Below are 21,116 nucleotides of genomic sequence, written 5' to 3' on the forward strand. Positions count from 1 at the left end.
TTCTCACGACGTTTCGGCCACAACGCAAGCAGCCGTCTTCAGGTGGAGAACAGGTCTGTCGAGAAGGCAGAGTCAGACTCTGACTCGTGAGAATTATTTTATTATCTTTTATTTTTATTATTTTATTATTTTCCTTCTACGTGACTTTACCGAAAGAACCAAGAAAATGTCAATGCGAGTTTTAGTACGTTGGTTTTTATGGCTGCGGCAAATGCTTTTTTTGCGCCCGAAACACGGTCGTAAGAAGGCCACATCTCCAAGAACTCAGCTTTCCAATTGCATGCTCAGTTAGTCGTGGAACATGAGAAATTCGCCGTTCGAGTCCACGAGATGGAAAAGTCAGATTTGCGCACTTGGAACAACACCGAAATTAAAAAAAATAATAAATCACCATTAGGGCTGTTTAAAGGACTTTTATCGCGCTGTGTATCGTGTCGCTCATGGTCGACTGGAAAGTGGTTATGGCGCCACCCACACCACCATCTGGTGCAAAGATGACCGAGCTGCTGACGCCCGTAATTAACTAATCATCGTTGCAAGGCACTGAAAGCAAGAGCACTCGGCAAAGCTCATGTCTTTATCTGAGCAATAAAGTTGCGGGAGTGCTGCTCGTGTCAGCCCTCACACACGGATACATTTGCTGTCCACTTTCCACAGCGGAGGCTGCCATCTCACGGTCCTTAGAAAGCTCAGGGGTTATACGAGGCGATTTAAAATTGCACTGGGTCCTTGAGTTCTTTTTTTTTCTAACAAGTTATACAATTTCACACGAGCAAAGTATGAGACAAACACCCAACACACCACGTCCATGTCTATTGAGTTTTAACTTCAGGTTGTTGCACAGAAAACGCGTTTTAACAAACTAAAACTGCTAAAAACTTTTTTTTATTTTACCAGGTAAGGCTCACTGAGCGATATAAGCTTTTTTTTTACAAAAGCGACCTGGCCACAAATGATAGCTCAAACAAAGTGGCTTATCATGTAGAAATGTATAGCAGCCATATACCCAAAACGCACGTTTCTAAATGTGGAGGGAAAAACCGGAGGACCCGGAGAAAAATCCACACCACCACGGGGAGAACAAGTAAACTCCAAATATACATGCGTCAGGGTCGAGATCGAACCCACGACCTCCTTCCATACCAGGCGAGGTAGTTAACATCTCGCCATCGTGGCACCCTTAAGCCAACCATGTCTAACTGAAAAGAGGGGATCGACTGTTACAGTTCACAAAAACCGTCGTACAGTTCAGCAATATCCAGGTATTGTAGCCCTCTCTGGATTACAAGCGGCGTCAATTTAAACGTCAAACACGCTTAAGGAGGCCATCAGTGTGAACAAAGAGGGTTAAAAAACCCCCCCACATTTGATTAAATATTCATAAACGACACCTGCAGGCTAGCGAGCTGGAAACCGGTTTTTAATTACGGCTTTCCAGTCATAATAACCTTGTAGTGGAGTTGTTGGTGACGATCCAGAACGAGCTGCGGTGTAGGCATTCAAAGCCCTCTCTCTTGGCAAGGCGCGGTGCAATTGGCGGCCACCGTTCTAGCGCGTCGCTTCGGACCCTCCGTCGCCGGTTTCAAAGTCGGGTCGCGTTACGTGGCGTATCAAGAAAACAAATGCAAACAACTTTGCAAATTTTTCTCCCACTGCTGTTTGACTTGCGGTGTAGTCCTTTAATTGACTCAAATTGGGAATTAGCACTCTTGGCATCGTCGTCAAATGTCTCCTAATGTTCTCCCCGCACAAGGGGGGGTAGACAAACAAAACGCTAATGCTCATTAAATCTGAGCCCCATATAATTATAAGTAATGCAAACAACCGACCTCCATATATTTTTTTCTCGCAGAAATTCTAGCAGCTGCTGGGGTGGGAATATGAAGCAGGGATTTGGGGGGGGAAATAAAAATAATTAAGAAAACAACTGGCGTAGTCATGACTATGGTCGGCTCAGCTTGGCAAGGCTTGAATGAACGGCTGCCTTTGGGAACACGTGATTCAGGCGGGGGGGGGGGCGGGAGGGGAGGGGGTCCAAAAAGTTCCCACTTTCATCTTAATTTCCAGAGTGCTCAGAGGGCACGCAACTGGCACCTGGCCGGCGTTGCACACGAGGCACGCACGGCGTTGAGTAAACCTGGACGGATGCCGCGTAGCCGAGGTTTGACTGATTAATTCTTGAGATGACGTGCCTGATTAATTGCATTTCTGAGCGCAGGTGTGCATGCAGGCCACAGACCACCAGGTCTGCTTTTAACTCACACCAGGCCTTTAAAATATCTAGTTTAACTGCTTGCCAGCGCTATAATAATAATAATAGCTTCATATATCACGACGAAAATAGAATTATGTACACTTCTCTGTCATTATCTTACAGAATTTAGCAAAATGCTTTCAAAACCAAAGTGAAAAAAGGCATTTCACCACACTGCTTTTCCCCAAGATTTGATTGTCACTATTAAGGATCGTGATTCGATTGCAGACAATATTTTTTATATTGTGGCGAATTTAGTGACCTCGAGTTGTCGCAGGTGTCACGTAAACCCGTTACATGCAACGTGTACGAATTGATGCACGTTAAATATTGCAGATCCCAATTAATGCACGTGTCACCAGATTAAGAATCGCTCTCGTGCGTGCATTGGCGTTTGCACGAGCGATGGGCAAAACGCAGATTTCGGTTGTTTCCAAAATTAATCCTTTGCCTTTTAAAAATAAACTCCCTTCTTGTCTGTATTAACAACTCTGTTAGATGAATGCAAATTCGGTTATTTGTTTATTTATTTATGTATCTCACAACAGTTTGGTTGTTCGAGTGGCAGGCCCCCATTTTAAAAGGTCACAAGTTCAAATTGCGGTCAGGGTCAGTGCCCGTCGTTACTGCACGGATGGATTTTGCGGTTGTGCTGTACAGGAAGCTCGCGCGGTGGGTTTCTCGGGGTTTCCACCGCGTCCTTCCCCGCTTCTCAGACGTTTCGCACCGCAACGCTGTGGGAGAGCTCTCTCGGAAAGTCTCAAATCAGTTCGGCTCCCAGCACTCGAAGCGACGCGTCGTGAAGGTCGTGCCAAACAACGCGTCGTAACCGCAGCCTGACGGCGTACGGGAGAGCTGTCCCCCTGCTCCACCTATCATTGTTAACAGGCTGAGCAACCACCTTTCACAGGTAGCAGGCTTTCTGGGACAAATATCATCCATCATACAGTTTTTGTTTGTTTGTTATATCGCGATCTAACCCTAAATCAACCTGTATTATGGATGAGTACCATCTGTTGAGCGGCGTTTATTGGGGGGTCAACAGTGAGTTGTCTCATTGAGGACAAAAATCTAGTCTTCTTCTTCTTCGTAGAGTGTGAAATAAGCAACCCACTCAGTAGCTACTCAAGCACAGAGACACATGAGGTATTTATATATATAACAACAAAGCTTCAGCTCTGCAAATCTCTTGCTCTAGCCACTGCCGAGAAGAAAGGCCTCCACCAGGATTTTTCTCCAGGTCCTCCGGTTTTTCCCTCCACATTTTAGAAACATGCATTTGGAGTACAGCATTTGGCTGCTGGTAGGCCACTTCGTGTGAGCCATCGTGTGTGGTCAGGTCGCTTCTGAAAAAGAGCTATATAGGTACAAATTTTAAATTAATAAAAGTAAAATAAAAATAAAATAAAATTCACGACGTTTCGGAGGCAACACAAGCTTCCGTCTTCAGGTGGAACAGTCACAGCACGATAGCTGTATCAAGTGAGAGAAATTCCAAGAAACCCATATTTTTCTCTCACTTGATACAGCTATCGTGCTGTGACTGTTCCACCTGAAGACGGAAGCTTGTGTTGCCTCCGAAACGTCGTGATTTTTACTTTATTTTTATTTTACTTTTATTAATTTGTATTTTTTACCTACGTGACTTTACCGAAAAAACCTAAGAATATTAATCCTTGCAGTCACGAAAGCTTCAAATCTAGAAAGAGCTATACGGCTCAGTGGGCTTTACCCGGTAAGATAAAACACGGTTAATTTCGTAGCTATAGCTTTCTGTACTCTGGGCTCCCATCGTTTTTCTTTACTCACAAGGGCTTCTGCTCATGCTTGCTCTATGCCTCAGCTCCAAACAGCTCATTAACAACAACCGTGGCTTCGTGCCCTCCTTGGCAGCTCTTGCGGGAAACTCCGGTCACCCGCCCGCCCACCCGCTCGCTCCCCGTGTGTGCTTTAAAAAAACACGCCTACGCAAAACGTACAGGATTTTTTGCACCCCACCCCCCCCCCCCAAAAAAAAAACTGCCCACAATTAATTTCAACGTGTGTTTTATACGCAGCATTAGTTCTTAAAGCCAATGTTTACTGTGCTTAATTTGAGCGGGTCAGTGAAATGTCCACGTTCGGCTTTTAACGTATAATTGTACAAAAATGTGCGCGTTTGGGGACCGTGCAGCTGTTTGCTGTTAGTTCTAGATTTTCTTCGGGTAAATTTAAGAAGTAATAATATTTTTCCAACGCTTGTTTGTGTGCACCTCAAATGGACAATGTAGGGGGGGGCGGGAGTCCTCCTCCATATGGCGCGAGTGAAAGTGTTTAACAGCAAGGCAAGATATATTCGCCTACGAATATCGTCGTGAAATTGTAACATTGAATTTCAGCAAAACTTTTGTTGTTATGTAGCGATGTAATGGCCTCTCGCCGTTCCCCTTTCAAAACGTGTCCGCTACGCGTGCCAATGTCGCCGTTCTGTTCACAGGAGACGTAATAAGTGTTGTGCGCCAACGTGCAATTCTTCGTTTGGCGTGTCGACGATTAAAATATATACGTTTCGATTGCCGACCAAAGACTTTGAGGCAGTGCGTCGACAAATGTAGAATGAAAGTTTGGGTTTTTTTGGTTTCATCAGCCATCGAAACAACAACAAAATATGCGGCCGTTTTGAAAATAGCCGCCCGCCATCGTAATTCTGATACAACTGCGTAGGTTTTCCCTATCGGGTTGTACTGCGCGTTGTTCCAGCATGGCATCAGACGTTTCGTTCCTGACGAAGCTCCCAGCACGCCAAAGCGAGACATCGCACGTCGTGCCAAAACAACGCGGCATCGCGCGTACTGGGGAACTAATCCCAATTAGCCTCAGTTTATTTTAGTCGACAGTCACACAATTTGCGACTTGGGCATCGTGTGATTTTCATCTTTCTTTCATATGGCATTGGAAAAGCAACCAACAACATTGGAACCGCACGTCGAGTTTTGGTAATTATCCATCCGATGGATTAATAAATTGCTGAGCCTCATGCACAATGCGTGGACCCGATAAACGAGGCCAAGCTTGACTTGCTCATTGCAAAACAGTTCACGTCATAGGCAAGTGGTTTCCTGCACAGAACGTGTAACGGCCGCTCCGTTTGGCTCCGCGCTATTTACAGCTGCTTTTCGCGGGCTATCGCCCAAAATAAACAGGTCTTACAGTAATTTGCAGAAAATTTCCCCTTGCTGCACATTAAGGCAGACAGACTTGTGCCCAGGTGTTAATGCAAAAGTTCAGATGATGAAGTTCACTTGGAAATGGATTCATGTTTGGAATTCAGCCCCAAATCTTATATAAATAAGCCTCGTGGACATTTGTATTTATTTCAGTTACTTGACTCTATCAGGTTAGCATAATTAACCCACTGTTCACAAGACCAAAAGTCGTTCAGTCATTGGTTGGTATGGGCACAGTATTCCGCTAATAATCAAGAAAAAAAATGAGCATTTAAAACCCTGGATGAAGGCCTCCCCATGCCGTGTTGGTCGTGAGGGATGTTTGACCGTACTTCACCGTTCTTCTGTGTAGGTTGGTGAAGCGGCGCTTCCAGGACTGGTTCGGATGTCACTCGCCAAACCCACCGATGTTAGCTGCAGATGGGGAATCGAACTCGGCACAGACAGGTTTTAGAGTCCATAGCTCGGTGCACTGCACCGCCACCCCACGTACAACGCACTGCCCAATTCACTTTTAATTGTAAACCGTTGACCGTCCGCGTGAAACGTTGAAACCGCACTCCCGTACTACGTGAGCGAAACGATCAAAGCAAAAAAAATGTGAATGGGCTTTAGAAAGGTGTTGCATTTGGCACATTCACCCACATTGGCCACACTCACCAATGCCCCTCCCCACACCCCCTCCCCACACCCACCCAGCCGAGGTTTTGTTCCAGTTAGCAAATTTTTTTTCATAGCAGTTGACCAACTGCGATGATGTCACAGCATTTATGGAGCCCATCCATCATGCTAATGGGTACCACACGTGCCAGGAACTTAATGCATGAAAAATGAACGGAAGAGAAAAGCTCTGGGAATACCTTACGCCAAGAGCATGGAATTGTTTAAGGATACTTGTTTTTTCACCACGCGAGGAAAGGGCACGTGGAGCTGAATTTTAAACTGTTTGGGGGTTGATTATTTTCTTGAAAAGATGGCAATCAAAATCACCGGGTTATGTTAACGAAGTCTGCGATATATGCAGCCAGGAGTATGTGCCCTGTCCTTGTAAAATGAAAGGAGAATTTCCCTGCCCACTGTTTGTGCTAAGGGAACATTTGTGAGTTAACATTAATTAACAAGGAATGTAATTGCATTGAAAGTCCCTAATGGGAGAATATCGCAGCCATCTTACACGCTACACTACTTATACTATCTGGCATTTGAATAATCTACGACCGTTTTTTTTAATGGACTTAAAAACACTCGTTCTTTCAAATGAAATGTCGACTCATTATCTTAACAGGCTGACCATATGTACGTTTAAAGTGAACTGTTAACGAGCATTTGGCTGATGCCGAGGGAAGCCAGAGTAGCCGAAGGACACCCATGCATCGTAAGGGGCAACAGACTCAAAGCTGTGCAAAGATGAATTCAAGGATTCACTGCTGTACTGCCATTTTCTGGCATCTTATAGTCCATTGTTATTAAACTAATAATGGACAAACCTGGGGGTTAGTGCATTTGAGTCATTGCCATAGCGCAACTAACTAAAATAAATTATTTTACGGCAAGTGCCGCTGCCATTGTTCAGCTCTGCGAGCCGTTTTCCGATCGCACCGCGTGTTGTTGTTCGGCGCGATGTCCGACGTTTCGCTCCACGTGCTGGGAGCTTCTTCAAATCATGGAGCGAGACGGTCGGACCACGAGCCAGACAAACACGCGGTACAACCCGAAAGGTCATACCGCGGATCTTCACGGCAACTACATTTGGAGTTTGAATTGTCCTCCACAAACACACACGTTTAGAGTATTTGGCTGCTTATAACTTCCACATGATAAATCACTTCATTGAGCTATCAGTTGTGGCAAGGTCGCTTCTGAAAAAGAGATGGCTCAGTTGGCCTTACCTGGTCAAATTTAAATATTTTAATAGTCTAGTTGAACAAATTAATAAAACAGCTGTACAATCTTGATTGTATTTGCATACCCAGGGTTTAATTTTCAAGCCACTTATTGAATACCCCTTCATATGGTTAAAAAGGAAACTGGGTATTATTACCGCACGATTGTTAACACTGTCATTGTGGACTTCAATCAAAAACAAAATCAAGTGTTAAAATAAACTTTTCATGTATGGTGTAGTTGGTGCACACAGAGTGTTTCGGGGGCATGAGTTTAGTCCAGGAGCCCAGACCAGATAATTCACTTGGTGGTACCACATGAGGTTGGCATAACTTGAGTGGTTGCAAATTCACGTTGTGGCCAATTAACAGTGAATAATGTTCTAAATATTTGAAGTGGTTGGGTGATCATTGCCTTCCCTCTTATTCACCATATAAAACACATTCCTGCGGAGGGAGCTGGTAGGAACGTTGGGTTGCTCGGTCAATGGCCAGGGTCAACGGCGGCGTGGTCTATTCCGCAAATATGGCCGACTGTGAGGGCGGGCACAAGCCGGCGTGAGTAGGTTAAACGTTGAGTTTTATAAGGGCACCACGGGGTGACCAGCCCCTCCCCACCCAGCCCCACCCCTACAAACCCCCACCCAGCCCCACCCTTCCCACCCAGCCCCTCCCCACCCTCCCCTCTCCACCCAGCCCCACCCCTCCCATTTTTGGATGCACGACGGACGGACAGACGGACACAATTATACCCTGTGGGCTGGTGTAACCAGGAGGTTCCTACCAGTATGAATCAATGCAATTCATGTTTTGCTACCTTACGTGGCACCCATTTCTGACCCACGGAATAGTCGGTGGACCACGCAGAATTGTGAAACTCCAAAACCTGCTGCAGAGGATAGTCGGGGGTCAATGGGTTTGCAGACACATCTGTGCAGACCTTCTATTGTTAACATGTTGATGTTGTCCTCCTACTCCAGTTTTTCACCCCCCCTCCCCATGAAAAAAAAATCACTCCTCGAAAAAGGAAATTGCCAAACATCCAAACGTGGGACCGTTTTGCCATATGGTCACACCAGGACACTCTGCGAGGCTTTCCTGGACAAATAATGAACATTATTATTATGAGCTTAATCCACCGGAGCATGCCCAGCGAGTAAAAATGATGAATGCAATTCCTATTCCTCAGGCTCATTCTTAGAAATGTGGAAGCCGCAGTGAAACAGTGGAGCCACTGTGAACCGAGATCGAGCAATGCCCCTTTATTCCAACAGCGTTGTCAGATCTGTGACATGTGCGGTTATGTTTGTTTTAAGTAATCCTTGAAATAAAATCACCACTTTGGGGATACGCTGGTTGTCTTGGGAAGTGGCTAGCGGAGAGGGGGAGGGAGGGATAATAGTGGGTGTGGAAACGGTGTGTGGGGGCATTGGTGTAAGAGGTTTAGATAGAGGCCAAGGTTTTTCCTGAATGCTTTTGGTTAAAAAAGTGTTGACCCTCCATTGCTCGCCACCCAGCTGCCCCTCACATGACAAACGTTCAGAGCAACACGCTGAAACTATTAATCCTCCCATCACTGTCCCAGAGAAGAAGAAAAGAGATCAGTGATTGGTATGGGTGCTTGAAAGTGACCTTGCCAATGTTATGTCAAGAAGACCTAGGGCTGTTTTTGGCCCGATTTCCTCCCCAGAGATTCTCAAATGAGAAAATGAAAAAAAGAGAGGGAGACAGAAAATGAAATGCCTCTTTGGGGCCTCTTTGAAGGCTGTCTGTGGACAAAAAAAAGTGAGCTCAAGGAAAGTCACAAACTGCTGTGGCTAATGTCATGGGGACCCTGTAAGTAATCAGGCAAACAAACGCTTTCAAAGCATTTTTTTCTTTTCTTTTTTTGTAATCGGTTGTCTACACAGACAATGTTTGCCTTCGTTTTTTCTACCATTAAAATCCTGTAATTGAGCGAGTGAAAATAGTACGTTTAAAAAAGAAAACATCGGGGCAAACTTTACAAAGGGGGTTATTTATTTGAGGTTTGTATCATCTTGTGTGTGTCTTGCGGACAACTACTGCCACACAAAAGCAGTGTGTGATCGCCACAAAGGGATCTATCTCCCTGGCTCATGGTTTGCAGAGATTGTATCTTCCCCCCCCACCCCCCGTTTCCATATTTTCAGACAACTCGAATCGACTGCCAATTCGCGCGGCAAGGAGGCGCGGTGTCAACATCCGCACCTCAATGCAAATTATTTTTTTTTTGACCTGGGTTCGATTCCCGACTCTTGCGCCTAATCTGCGTGGAGTTTGTACGTTCTCTCCTCCTTGTTCTGCATGGGTTTGCTCCAGGTTCTTCGGTTTCCTCCAATAGCTAAATAAAAAAAACCCCACATAGAATTCATACTCTTAGTTCTTTCGGTAAAGTCACGTAGGTAAAAAATGTAATTTAAATTAATAAAAAGTTAATAAAAATAAAATAAAATTGTACTTTTATAAAAATTGTATTTATTTAAATTTCATTTTTTACATACGTGACTTTACCGAAAGAACTAAGAGTATGTATCCTTGCCCTCATAGAATGCAACTGGTATTGACCAAACATCCCAATGGTGAAACATTACCTGTAAATTACTCATAAGGCATGCAAGCGCTTGGCAGGACCCTCCTCCATAAAAGTCTTGAGACTCAGTGAGGCTTTGTTGGGTAAACAATTGAAGTGGAAAAAACAATCAGATCTGAGTCGTGAACTCCATTTGATTATAATCAAAGAATGAAATAATTGTTTCATTATCGGGCCTGGCCTGAATTCTACTCGAGATATGTTTATGCCGAACGGACAAATACACAATTTCTGGGCAAGACTTGCATGAAAATCATGAAAACATTTTTTTTTTACAAACTCAAGTTGTTCATCAACTCGAGTGATGGCGAGCAATGCGACTAACTCAAGATCACTCGAGTTAAACTCGTGTTGGTTGTGCGTCGAAATGATATTTAAGGTTTCCGCTGACAGACGGTATCCTCTGCCGGGAGATTCACATGTCAAAAAATGTACGCGTCGAGCCTCAGATGATCCCACTGCGTCTGCGGTGAAAAGCAGACGATGTCTCGCTCATCGGCTGCAGCGTCGTCTGTTCGGAGGAGCCGTGCACAGCCGGTGATTTAAGCACCGTTACTAACCGTGCGCTCGGGCCTGTGCGCAAAAATGGTCCTCATTCATCTCAGTTGGTGTAATGGACACAATGGGGGGGAAAAAATGTCTGTATTTCATTAGGAATGACAATGTTTTATGGCTTTCTGAAATTACAAAATTATTGCCATGATTCCCATCGCAGACAGCCTCCGCCGAGTTGTGTTCAACTCCATCTTCACCGTGCTCCCCACTCCACTCTGCCGCACGTCCCCAGAGCCGCCGACTCTCCTCGTATTCTCACTCACGACTCCTTTTTCTCCCTCGCACAGAGATGGCCCAGCACCTTCTTGGTTCTTTCGGTAAAGTCACGTAGAAGGGAAGTAATAAAATAATAAAATAAAACATGAAACATAAAAAATAATACAAATAAAACATAATAAAATATATTTTTTTATATTATATTATATTATTTGATTATGTTTTATTTTTATTATTTTATTACTTCCCTTCTACGTGATGACTTTACCGAAAGAACCAAGAAGATGAATCCCTGCAGTCACGAAAGCTTTAAATCGAAATGGCCCAGCACTTTCAGGTCTTGTTGAACCTCGGGAGGTATCCCTCAGATGCCAAACCATCCTGTCATTCTATTAGTTTTTTTCGGTAAAGTCACGTAGGAAAATAATAAAAATAATACAATAATAAATGAAAATAACAAAATTAAATCACGACGTTTTGGAGGCAACGCAAGTCTTCAAGTGGGACTGTCACAGCCAAATTTACTGTATTGGCTGTGACGGTCCCACCTGAAGACGGAGACTTGTGTTGCCTCCGAAACGTCGTGATTTAATTGAGTTATTTTCATTTATTATTATGTTTTTTTTACCTATGTGACTTTACCGAAAAAATCTAATAGTATGAATCCTTGCAGTCACGAACGCTTCAAATCCATCCTGTCATTGCCACTACTGCGTCGTTTTTTTTGTTGCGGTTGTGTCGTATGGCTCTCCGAATTCATGTTGGGTTGTACCACCTGTTCATCAGCAGCTCACGCTCTGCCACGAATATACGTAATCATGTACGGAGTGCCACGGGTGGCGAGAAGTTAACTCCCTCGCCTGGTATGCAGGAGGTCGTGGGCTCGATCCAGATCCTGACGCCTATTGTATATTTGGAGTTTGCATGTCCTCCACCTGGTCATGTGGATATTTCTCCAGGTCCTCTGATTTTTACCTCCACGTTTAGAAACACGCATTTAGGGTATTTGGCTGCTATGAATTTCCATGTGGAAAGCCACTTCCGTTCAGCTATTATTTGTGGCCACGTCGCTTCTGAAAAAGATCTACATAGCTCAGTGGGTCTTACCTGGAAATGTAAAAATAATTTATAGTTTTTACACGCTTTCTTTTAACTCACTCTGTCTGTTGTTGTTGTCGTCATTGTCATTGTCGTATCCTCAAATCTTGTAACTCAATTTTAACCCACTTCCCAATGTGGTATCGACTGCAAACTTGGTATACTTATGTCATACTGATGACAATACCACATTCTATCATAAAACATACATATTTTTAAGCAATCTTTTTTATATGTTATGTTTCGGCTTGGCTCTCATTGTCCATGCTCAACTGACGTTGGCTGTAAATGACCACGGTCCCTTATGTTGTGGCAAGCTTCGGGGGCCACTTCCTGGAGTCGTGGCGTTCTGCCATTACTAGTACATTTCATAAAAGTGTGTTTAAAAAAAGTTTTTTGAAATATTCCTTATTTTGTTTACATGACACATATTACGTACAATGAGATATAATAGTCGAGCAACAGGGGGTACAACCCCAAAACACTTGACAGCACTCCTGTTTTTACACCGAAAAATCGCTTCTGTACAAGCCCTTCCAACAAACGATGCGAGTTTTACCCACATGAAGTGAAAAAGGCAACAATCTCCACGCATGCCAAATCATTCGGTGAATATTTAAACGAGCACATCCTACGCTCTGTTCCTATCAAACAACCCTCTTTCCTCCAGACTCCTCCATAAACCTTGATGTTTTAAATTACTTTAACGAACCATTGTTCACAGTTAACTCAGCCTCCTGGGCACAGCCTCCTTCACCAGCCAGCTCAACACCTTTGCAAATAGAGCACCAGGGACCTGAATTGGTTTTAGCCCTAAATACCTTACACAATAGCCTCACTCATCAGTGTTGTCTTTTCCCATGACTTAATGGCAACCTTAAACCAACGTTCTCGGTGTACTTAAGATTGCTGAAACGGCAAAGATTTGACCAAATCTCGTCATCTAGTTTTTCGTTGGAATGTGTAGCTCATGTGGACTAGTTTTTTTTTCATCTGGAAAACTGCACGCATGTAAATGAACCGATGGGGATCATGTCACTGCAACACGTGAATGAAACGCAAAAGTGCACACTCGCACAATTTAGACCTGAAAATAAAACGGTAAGACGAAATTTATGCGAACAAACACTTGCAACATTAAGGATGACATTTAAAATAAAATAAAAATGCGAAATAGATTTTTACCAAAGTAAACGTCCAATAAAGTGCAGGACCAGGTTGTATAAATCAACTTCGTGAACATTTCCTTTAATGTACATTAATTTAGATAAAAAAAACGAAGGGATTTTTTTAACTAAAGTTGTTTGATAGAACCTGGCGTAGGAGTGAGATGGCTCGCGGAATTGAATGACTGCGAAGATCAGTGACGGGCTTGGTGGAGGCATTCATCCAGGGGTGAATAGACAATGACTCATAACGATGATAAGTCCCATTAGGATGACCATATTTGTAAAATGTTACATGTAAAGTAAGAAGTATTGTCTGATATTAAACTTGTTTCACCGATTAAAGGAGTACCACATCGAACGATAATTACAATTCGCAACATCGGTGCCTTGAATAGGAGCACTTAAACGATTATTTGGGCACTAAACAAAAAAATCAATGATTGGCTCCGTCACCGTCACAAATAAATGTTCAAACTGGGTAAAACATTTTTTTTATATTTAAATGTAACTTTTTAGGAAAATGTAGACGTCATCACCATGGAGAAAATCAGTGTCCTCTGTGTGACCACTCATTTGGTAATCAGCGAAACATAATATGTCAGACCACTGCAACAATAAACCACGTTTTTTTCCTTCAATTCTTTGGTGAGTTTCGGTGGGAGGATTTCTACATCGAGAAAACGATTACTATTCAAACGCTCCGCGAGGCTATTAATCTCGCGCCCTAATTATCTTGTGTCCGAATGAATCTGTCACGAGGAACGTGCAAACTCGTCGTTGGGCGATTAAAGCACGTCCGTTCCTGTTCGTGGATGTGGCAGCCGTACGGCGAACAATCTTCTTGCTGTGTGACCTTATCCAAAATACACCCTTTACAATATTTATGGCAGGGAGGAATGTAAAAAAAAATTTCAGGAGATTATTTTATTTTTAGGGGGAATAAAATACGACAATAACTTACATCGCGGTTTTTTTATTTAGTTTTGTATAAAATACCACGTTATGCCAACGGTTATCCCAGAATGCCGTGTTGTACGAATTAACTTGCTTTTCTTGTCACTGCCGCGGTCATGTACATTTGTGTTCGGGCAAGAGTTAATCAAACTCCTATCCAGCTGGAGTTGCGCCAAGTCAAAGCTCAGCTTTTAAATTATGAGACGGTGTAGATTGTTATCATTAAACACATCTGACAGCTTTAGAATCTGCAGAAAGAGGGGGTTTGGATTCTGGCGTATATATTTTTGTTAAAAATGTTCCAATGCCACGGGACCGTAAATCTGCTCGTTTAGCACATAACTCGCGTTTAACAAACTATTTAGAATTCCCACTCAAGGGATATTTGCCACTTACGATGGGAAAACATGAACGTGCACTGGGTTTTGTTATCGCTCGTCTCGGTGCATTGCTACTTTGCAGTAATCCAGTTGTCCTCTTTTGCAGGGTGCTTAAACTGCACAAGAATAACCGACATGGCATCGAGACTGGAATCACTGGAAGCCAAAGTACGTTTTCATTTACTGCTCAATGTGGTGGCCTGAGTGTGGTGTTTAGTGACTTGGCTACAGTGCCTCGTTACAGATACATTTATGAGCTAGTGTGCAGCTAAGCAACTCCCGTGTCACTGTGTGTGTGTGAATAAATTCTGGTTACTATGTGATAGTTGTCCATTTGTGCGGGTGACCTATGTTTAATTGGCCATGCTACTCACACTCCATTGGAATAAATATTTTAAAAAAACACCTTTAAAAACAAAAATCACACCCCCACACTAATTTCGACAGAGCCATGTGACGTACAACAAAGTAAGGCTTGATGCAGCACGCTACGGTAATTAGTAAAAGGAACAGAATCGGGCAGGAAATATTCGACTCAGAAAGGTGAGGCCCATTGAAACAGACAGCTATTTTACGAGGATGACCAGCCCATCACTGGTAGTGATTGATGACATCCGATCAACGATGCTTGTGATGGTGTGAGCAGCCCGAGAGAAAATGTTCGCAAGTTTTAAAAGGGGCTGACGAGCGTGCAGTGGCAAGGAAACGTTTCGTTTGCATAGAAAGAGGAACTCGTGGATTGGAGAGCACATGCAGGTTAAAGACACGATTCAAAACGGATAGGGTTAAAGTAAGTGGGCTTCGGCAGGACACATCGCTCGAAGGGATTATGGACGTGTTCTCAAGAATTGGAGTGGCAATTCTAGATTTGAAGCTTTCGTGACTGCAAGGATTCATATTCTTGGGTTTTTTCGGTAAAGTCACGTAGGTAAAAAAATTAAAATTAATAAAAGTAAAAAAAAATCACGACGTTTCGGAGGCAACACAAGCTTCCGTCTTCAGGTGGAACCGTCACTGTGACGGTCTTCAGGTGGAACCGTCACAGTGACTGTTCCACCTGAAGACGGAAGCTTGTGTTGCCTCCGAAACGTCGTGATTTTTATTTTATTTTACTTTTATTAATTTTAATTTTTTTACCTACGTGACTTTACCGAAAAAACCCAAGAATCGGAGTGGTAGCCAAGGAATGGAACGCGTCCCAGACGACGTCCTCCATTGAGATGGAGCGATGACGTCGGCTTGCTTTTGCAGGTGCTAGGTAGATCCAGAATCGAAATCTGTGTTTAGACTGAAGGGATCCAATGAGATGTTAAGGGTGATAGCAGGTTACAATTGTTGCATCACAGAACTGTAAACGATGAAGACCCTGAGTGGAGGCCCATCATCGTGGCTGGTGATGAAAGACTGCAGAGTTGGGAAGGGCGAGGCCTTCATATAATAGTCCAGGGTGTTCACAACTTCGTGTTGCTCCCATCTTATGACACGCGATCGCCGCATGGATTACACCGATGCAGACCCTGTAAGATTTATTGTAAAGTAGATGCCCCAGCATTAACACACTTGTTTGTTGAAAACGAATGGATGTATTGACATTTACAATGAATGGATTTTCTCAGAAAACACTGGACCCCTATAACCGGGTGTCCATTCGTTTCTTTATATTCAATAAATGTATATCATTGCCGTGAACTGAGAGCCTGTGCCATTCACGTCCAGAGCAGGTCCGAATGCCTTTTGTGTGAAACAGAGTTGTCTACTTGGCCGCTCTCATATGCTAATGGTAATCGGTTCATTAATCCTCTCAGCAGGGCACATCCATCCAATTAACCTTCTATTCCTCACAGGAGAGCTACAAAGCGGCCTTATTATTCATTCACGAATTTATCCCTCGGAGGGGTGCAGAAGAAAAAAATCCCACCACCCTTCCATCCTTACATGCCACCGGTCACATCTTGATTAGTCAATGGGCAACAAAGCGTGAGGCCGAGAGGTACCCTTTTGCACACTGGCTGCTCGAACAGAGCAGAGTGCCCTCATTCTGTGAGGGGAGACAGGCCAGTTTCTCAGGGCCTTCCGGCAAAGGGTGCAGCCCTGCAACGTCGGGCTCAGACAAACTCGTGGCAGGAGCGAGGGGTCTCCGCTAGAGGGAGCCACTGGAGGGCCCTCTCGAGACTCCGGTAGGGTGTGTTTGTCCTACCTCTTTTAATGTTAATGCTGATCTTTGGTAGAGCTGGCAGGAACCCAGACTTTCACCCCACCGTGGGTGCACTCGCCGATCAACTGACTGCGGCAAACCGATTCGTGCCCCTGGGAGCACAAGAGGCGGGGGCGCGGCGGACGGGTGGATTTAAATAACTCGCTCCGTTGTTTTAACTGCCCGTGCCAGGAGATCAAATCGAACTGGCAACCTCCAGATTGCAAGGCCAGAATGCTAATCGGTACACCAGGAATTTTTATGCCAAGCGTTTATATTGATAATATTTGATAATTGTTTTTTTACCCTTCTATTTGGCAACAAAACTGACACCTTTTTTTACAAGGAGTCATGTTTGCATAGAGCACAATACCTGCAGTCATAATGCAAACAAAAAACATAACTCTGATAATGTATTTTTTACAAGGAGTCATGTTTGCATAGAGCACAATACCTGCAGTCATAATGCAAACAAAAACACAACTCTGATAATGTATGCACTGTCCTTATCAGAGTTATGTTTTTTGTTTGCATTATGACTGCAGGTATTGTGGTCTATGCAAACATGACTCCTTGTAAAAAAAAAAAGGTGTCAGTTTTGTTGCCAGATAGAAGGGTAAAAAAACAATTATCATATTTTTTACTGACAAATGAGGTTCCAATGGTGTTGATAATATTTGTTATGGAAAATGAAAGCCCTTTGTCAATCCACTGCAAGATGACAAGTCTTCCCATGCAGTGTCAGTCATGGGGGTTTGTGGGACCATACTTCACCCTGCTGGTCGTGCAAGTTTAAGTGGGGCGGGGGGGGGTGTCCATGACCAGTTCAGAAATCACTCACCACTGATGTTAGCCGCGGCCGGGAATCTAACGGAGCTTCCTGGCTTCGTAGCGCAGCGTGCGTACCACTGCACCACAGCTCCACCGAAATGTGAATTTGGTGGATCATCACGTGACCCCGGGTGTACGAAAGATATCTTCCCTGAAATTGAGAATTAAATCCTGCGTCAAAAACACCTTTGAATATCTTCCAAGACGCACATTGAAAACCTATCATCCTTGCACACGATTTGGTTTTGGCAGCATCTCAGTAGGGGGTGGGAGGTAAGTGCATTTCACGTCTTGCATCCCACGCATCTCAACACAGCCCTGAAGGCTCATTATTTATCGCCGTCCCCTTTCGTTCAAGCCGCTGCAATTTAGGGAGGTATCAGTTCCCTCCGCCGTTTGCAATGTGGTAACATTTCACAAAAGGCAGTTGCGGCTTGACAAATGCATGTGAAATCGTTTTTTTTTATTCAGATCGTAGCGACTTCCGTTAGCCATACCACATACACACAGAAGTAATTAATTCCTGCAATAGACATGAATTACTCGTGCCTCTTACATTACTCATTTCTGTGATAGGCACGGTAATTAATGTCCGTGATAAGACACGGAATGGGGAGGTGCATGTTTGGAATTACACTGAGAGACAGAAAATGGAACACGGATTTTTTGAACTTATACTTTACAAGTTTAAGGAATCATATAAACTTTTAAGAAAAGCCAGTTTTAAGTTTTTTTTTTACTTTCATAACCAGGTTTCTACATTCGTGCAACGAGGCCCCTATCGAAATTGAAAATGTATTGTTCAATAGGTTTTTACCTAAGCCCAGATAAAATCTCACCCTAAGTGGCTTTGGGCAGAAGATGTCATTATGAGGGATGATAGCCGACACAAATGACATAGTGGTAGCCAATGGAGGGAGTATCATGCATTCTCTGTGGAGATGGAGTGCTAAATTCAGCTCGTGTTTAGGTTCTGGGTGGATTGTTACATAACATGACTGAGGGAAATGTATGTATGTATGCCCGTATGTTGAACTTCTTTCACACCGTATGTAGCCAACCGTGCTCATTTGAGGTGCAGGGGAAGACAAGAAACTAAATATAAAAAAGTTCTAAAGAAATTCGTTTTCAGTCTAAATCTAAAAGTGCACAGCTCCAGCGGTTTCCCAATATCGGAAGGAAGCGCATCTGAAAGCGCACGATGCAGTGGCCATCTTTGTTCAATGGCTAGCCAACAGCTGCTGGCAAGGATGACCGGAGGTCGCGCGATGTTTAAGGCATTGTGGTTGATTTGTGGCAAGCAAAGATGGCGGCGTCTCATCGAGGCCTCTATCAAGCATTGTGTAGATCACCGTTGGTGGTGATGAATCGATGACGCACAACAGCATTGTCTCCCAACACCAAATCCACGTCATTCTTTCTGACTCGTTCCATTAAAACCACGTTGCAGTGATAAGCAAAGCACAAGCGTGTGGCATCAACCTTATTGTGGTTGGAATTTGTTGTTCTTGCAGGTGGTTCTCCTGGAGGCAGTAGGGCCCCGGGACGCGGTCACACGGAACGATATCCCGCTGGCCGGACGGGAGGCCAACAAGATCCCACCGGGTGGGGCACAAGGTCCAGCCGGCCCACCAGGCCCCGTTGGTCCGAGAGGTGAGGGCGAAGACTGCTCTAGATTTGAAGCTTTCGTGACTGCAAGGATTCATATTCTTAGGTTTTTTCGGTAAAGTCACGTGGGTAAAAAAATAAAATTAATAAAAGTAAAATGAAATTAAAATCACGACGTTTTGGAGGCAACACAAGCTTCCGTCTTCAGGTGGAACCGTCACAGCACGATAGCTGTATCAAGTGATACAGCGATCGTGATACAGCTATCGTGCTGTGATGGTTCCACCTGAAGACTGAAGCTTGTGTTGCCTCCGAAACGTCGTGTTTTATTTTATTGTATTTTTTTACCTACGTGACTTTACCGAAAAAACCTAAGAATAAGGTGAAGACTGTATTAGCTCCGATTCGTGTCCACTCTTCTTGATAAGCGGGAGAAACGCTCGTAAGATGCCAACGTATCGGACATGCTGATGTGAACTGGATTTTTGTTTTTGTGCGAGTGTCAAACACCGTTAACCTGTTCAAGAAATAAGCCACTCTTCCCGAGACTATATGCGAGCACCTTCAAGATAACATGCCGTGGGTATTATTAAGATGATTTGGGAATTTTGACCGTGAACTGATTTGTGGAACTGCTCGTAAAAAAAAAGTACGCGATCGAGCGAGTGACTGATGTAAATGTTAATCAAGTTTTGATCAGTGCTGGAAAGGTGAAATTTGCCAGTTACAGTTTGTTGTCCTTCCTCCGCACCTCCGATTAGCACGGTTGGCTACGTACGGTGCAGAAGAAGTGCAACATACATACAAGTTGATGCTTATAGCTCGAACAAAAATACCATTTAAAATTAGACCCCCAAATATTGCACCGCGGAGGTTGATTGGTTTTACCCATAGAGGCTGGCTCAGCCTAAAGTACCACATTGCTTTAAGTCTCGTGCTAAGAACACATACAATCCCCGCCATCAGCGAATTCACTTTCTGTGCAGTGTGACGCTAATGCCGATATAAAAGCAAAGTAAAGCTCATTACCGGTGACTCGTAAATTGTACAGCTACAAGGCCGAAGGTGAGTGGAGCTTGCCGTCGGATAACGACGGAATCTGTGCACGTTGTGTGCGACACACATTACTACTATTATTATTGTTGTCTGCTTTCGTGTCTTAATGAAAACTGAAAGGAAGCGTGAGTGAGGCTGGAGTTAAACCGACTCCGGTTGACCCGCAATTTGCAGGTCAGACGCCCCCTTGTTTTTTGATGTGCATTGTCACCGACACGACGCTGGGCCATTCCCACACCACATGTTGCGTGGCTTCTCCTCTCTGTTCAAAGTGCAGTCGAGTGGGGCCCATAGCACACGCATGTTCTCACCTGTGCTCGTGTGCACGTGCACTCTTTGTAAACGCGTCATGTGATTGTGCACGTGGTGTCAGCTCGTGTTAACACAAACACACACACGCGCGGGGGGGAGGGCGGGTGCGATTTAACTGGTTGGTCACCAGATATGCACAAGTGCTGAGCTTGCACGAATAAGTGACGGGAGGGCGGAGGTAATGAGAAATATTGCGCTCGTGTGCACAAGTGACAAAGCTAATTAACATTATTTGCTGGCCTACATGAAACAGCAGCAGCAGCTTTATATAATGAAGTAACTGAACATGTGGAGCGAAACGTCGGACATCATGCCCAACGACGCGGTCGCACGACCAGAAAACGCATCGCACAACTTTTGTGGCAATGGTTAGGCAATACAGTGGACAAGCACACGGAAAAAAAATTGAATCACTGGGCATATTCGTCAGTTAGCGCTGCCTTGTAACAGAAACATATCCAGCAATCTGACGCGCAGAACAATGATGCCCTTCCTTCAGCAGAGAGAGAGTGGGCAGAGATTATTGACTGCCTATGTTATAGTTGGAGGATTGTACTTTCCCCCGTGGGCCACTGAGAAAAGTAGGACTTATTTATGTTTTAAAGACAGCTTATGAATGGATCAGGTTTGATTGACATACAGTTTTCCATGAATAGGTTATAACACAAACCTGCATGAACAGGTGTTTGACCCCTCCCAGCTCTTGAACAAGAGCTTTCACATTTGATTTTTTCCATAAAACAGGTCATCCAATTCGTAGCCGATAAGGTGTCAAACAGTAAAAAAAAA

At 44.0% G+C, this 21,116-nt stretch overlaps 1 protein-coding gene across 2 annotated transcripts in view; it reads left to right on the forward strand.

The window, feature by feature from the left end:
- Positions 1-21,116, forward strand: part of LOC144933072 (uncharacterized) — a 113,147-nt gene that overhangs the window by 36,869 nt on the left and 55,162 nt on the right. Inside the window, exons 5-7 of one of the 2 annotated variants that reach the window (XM_078857571.1) lie at positions 14,433-14,494; positions 18,866-19,004; positions 20,136-20,189. In XM_078857571.1, coding sequence (XP_078713697.1) covers positions 14,433-14,494; positions 18,866-19,004; positions 20,136-20,189 — 255 coding nt within the window. The remainder of the gene's footprint in view (positions 1-14,432; positions 14,495-18,865; positions 19,005-20,135; positions 20,190-21,116) is intronic. The other variant, XM_078857572.1, reaches the window with a different exon arrangement.

The sequence above is a fragment of the Lampetra fluviatilis genome, chromosome 6 (assembly GCF_964198595.1).
Source record: "Lampetra fluviatilis chromosome 6, kcLamFluv1.1, whole genome shotgun sequence".
In the NCBI taxonomy this organism is placed as follows: Eukaryota; Metazoa; Chordata; class Hyperoartia; order Petromyzontiformes; family Petromyzontidae; genus Lampetra; species Lampetra fluviatilis.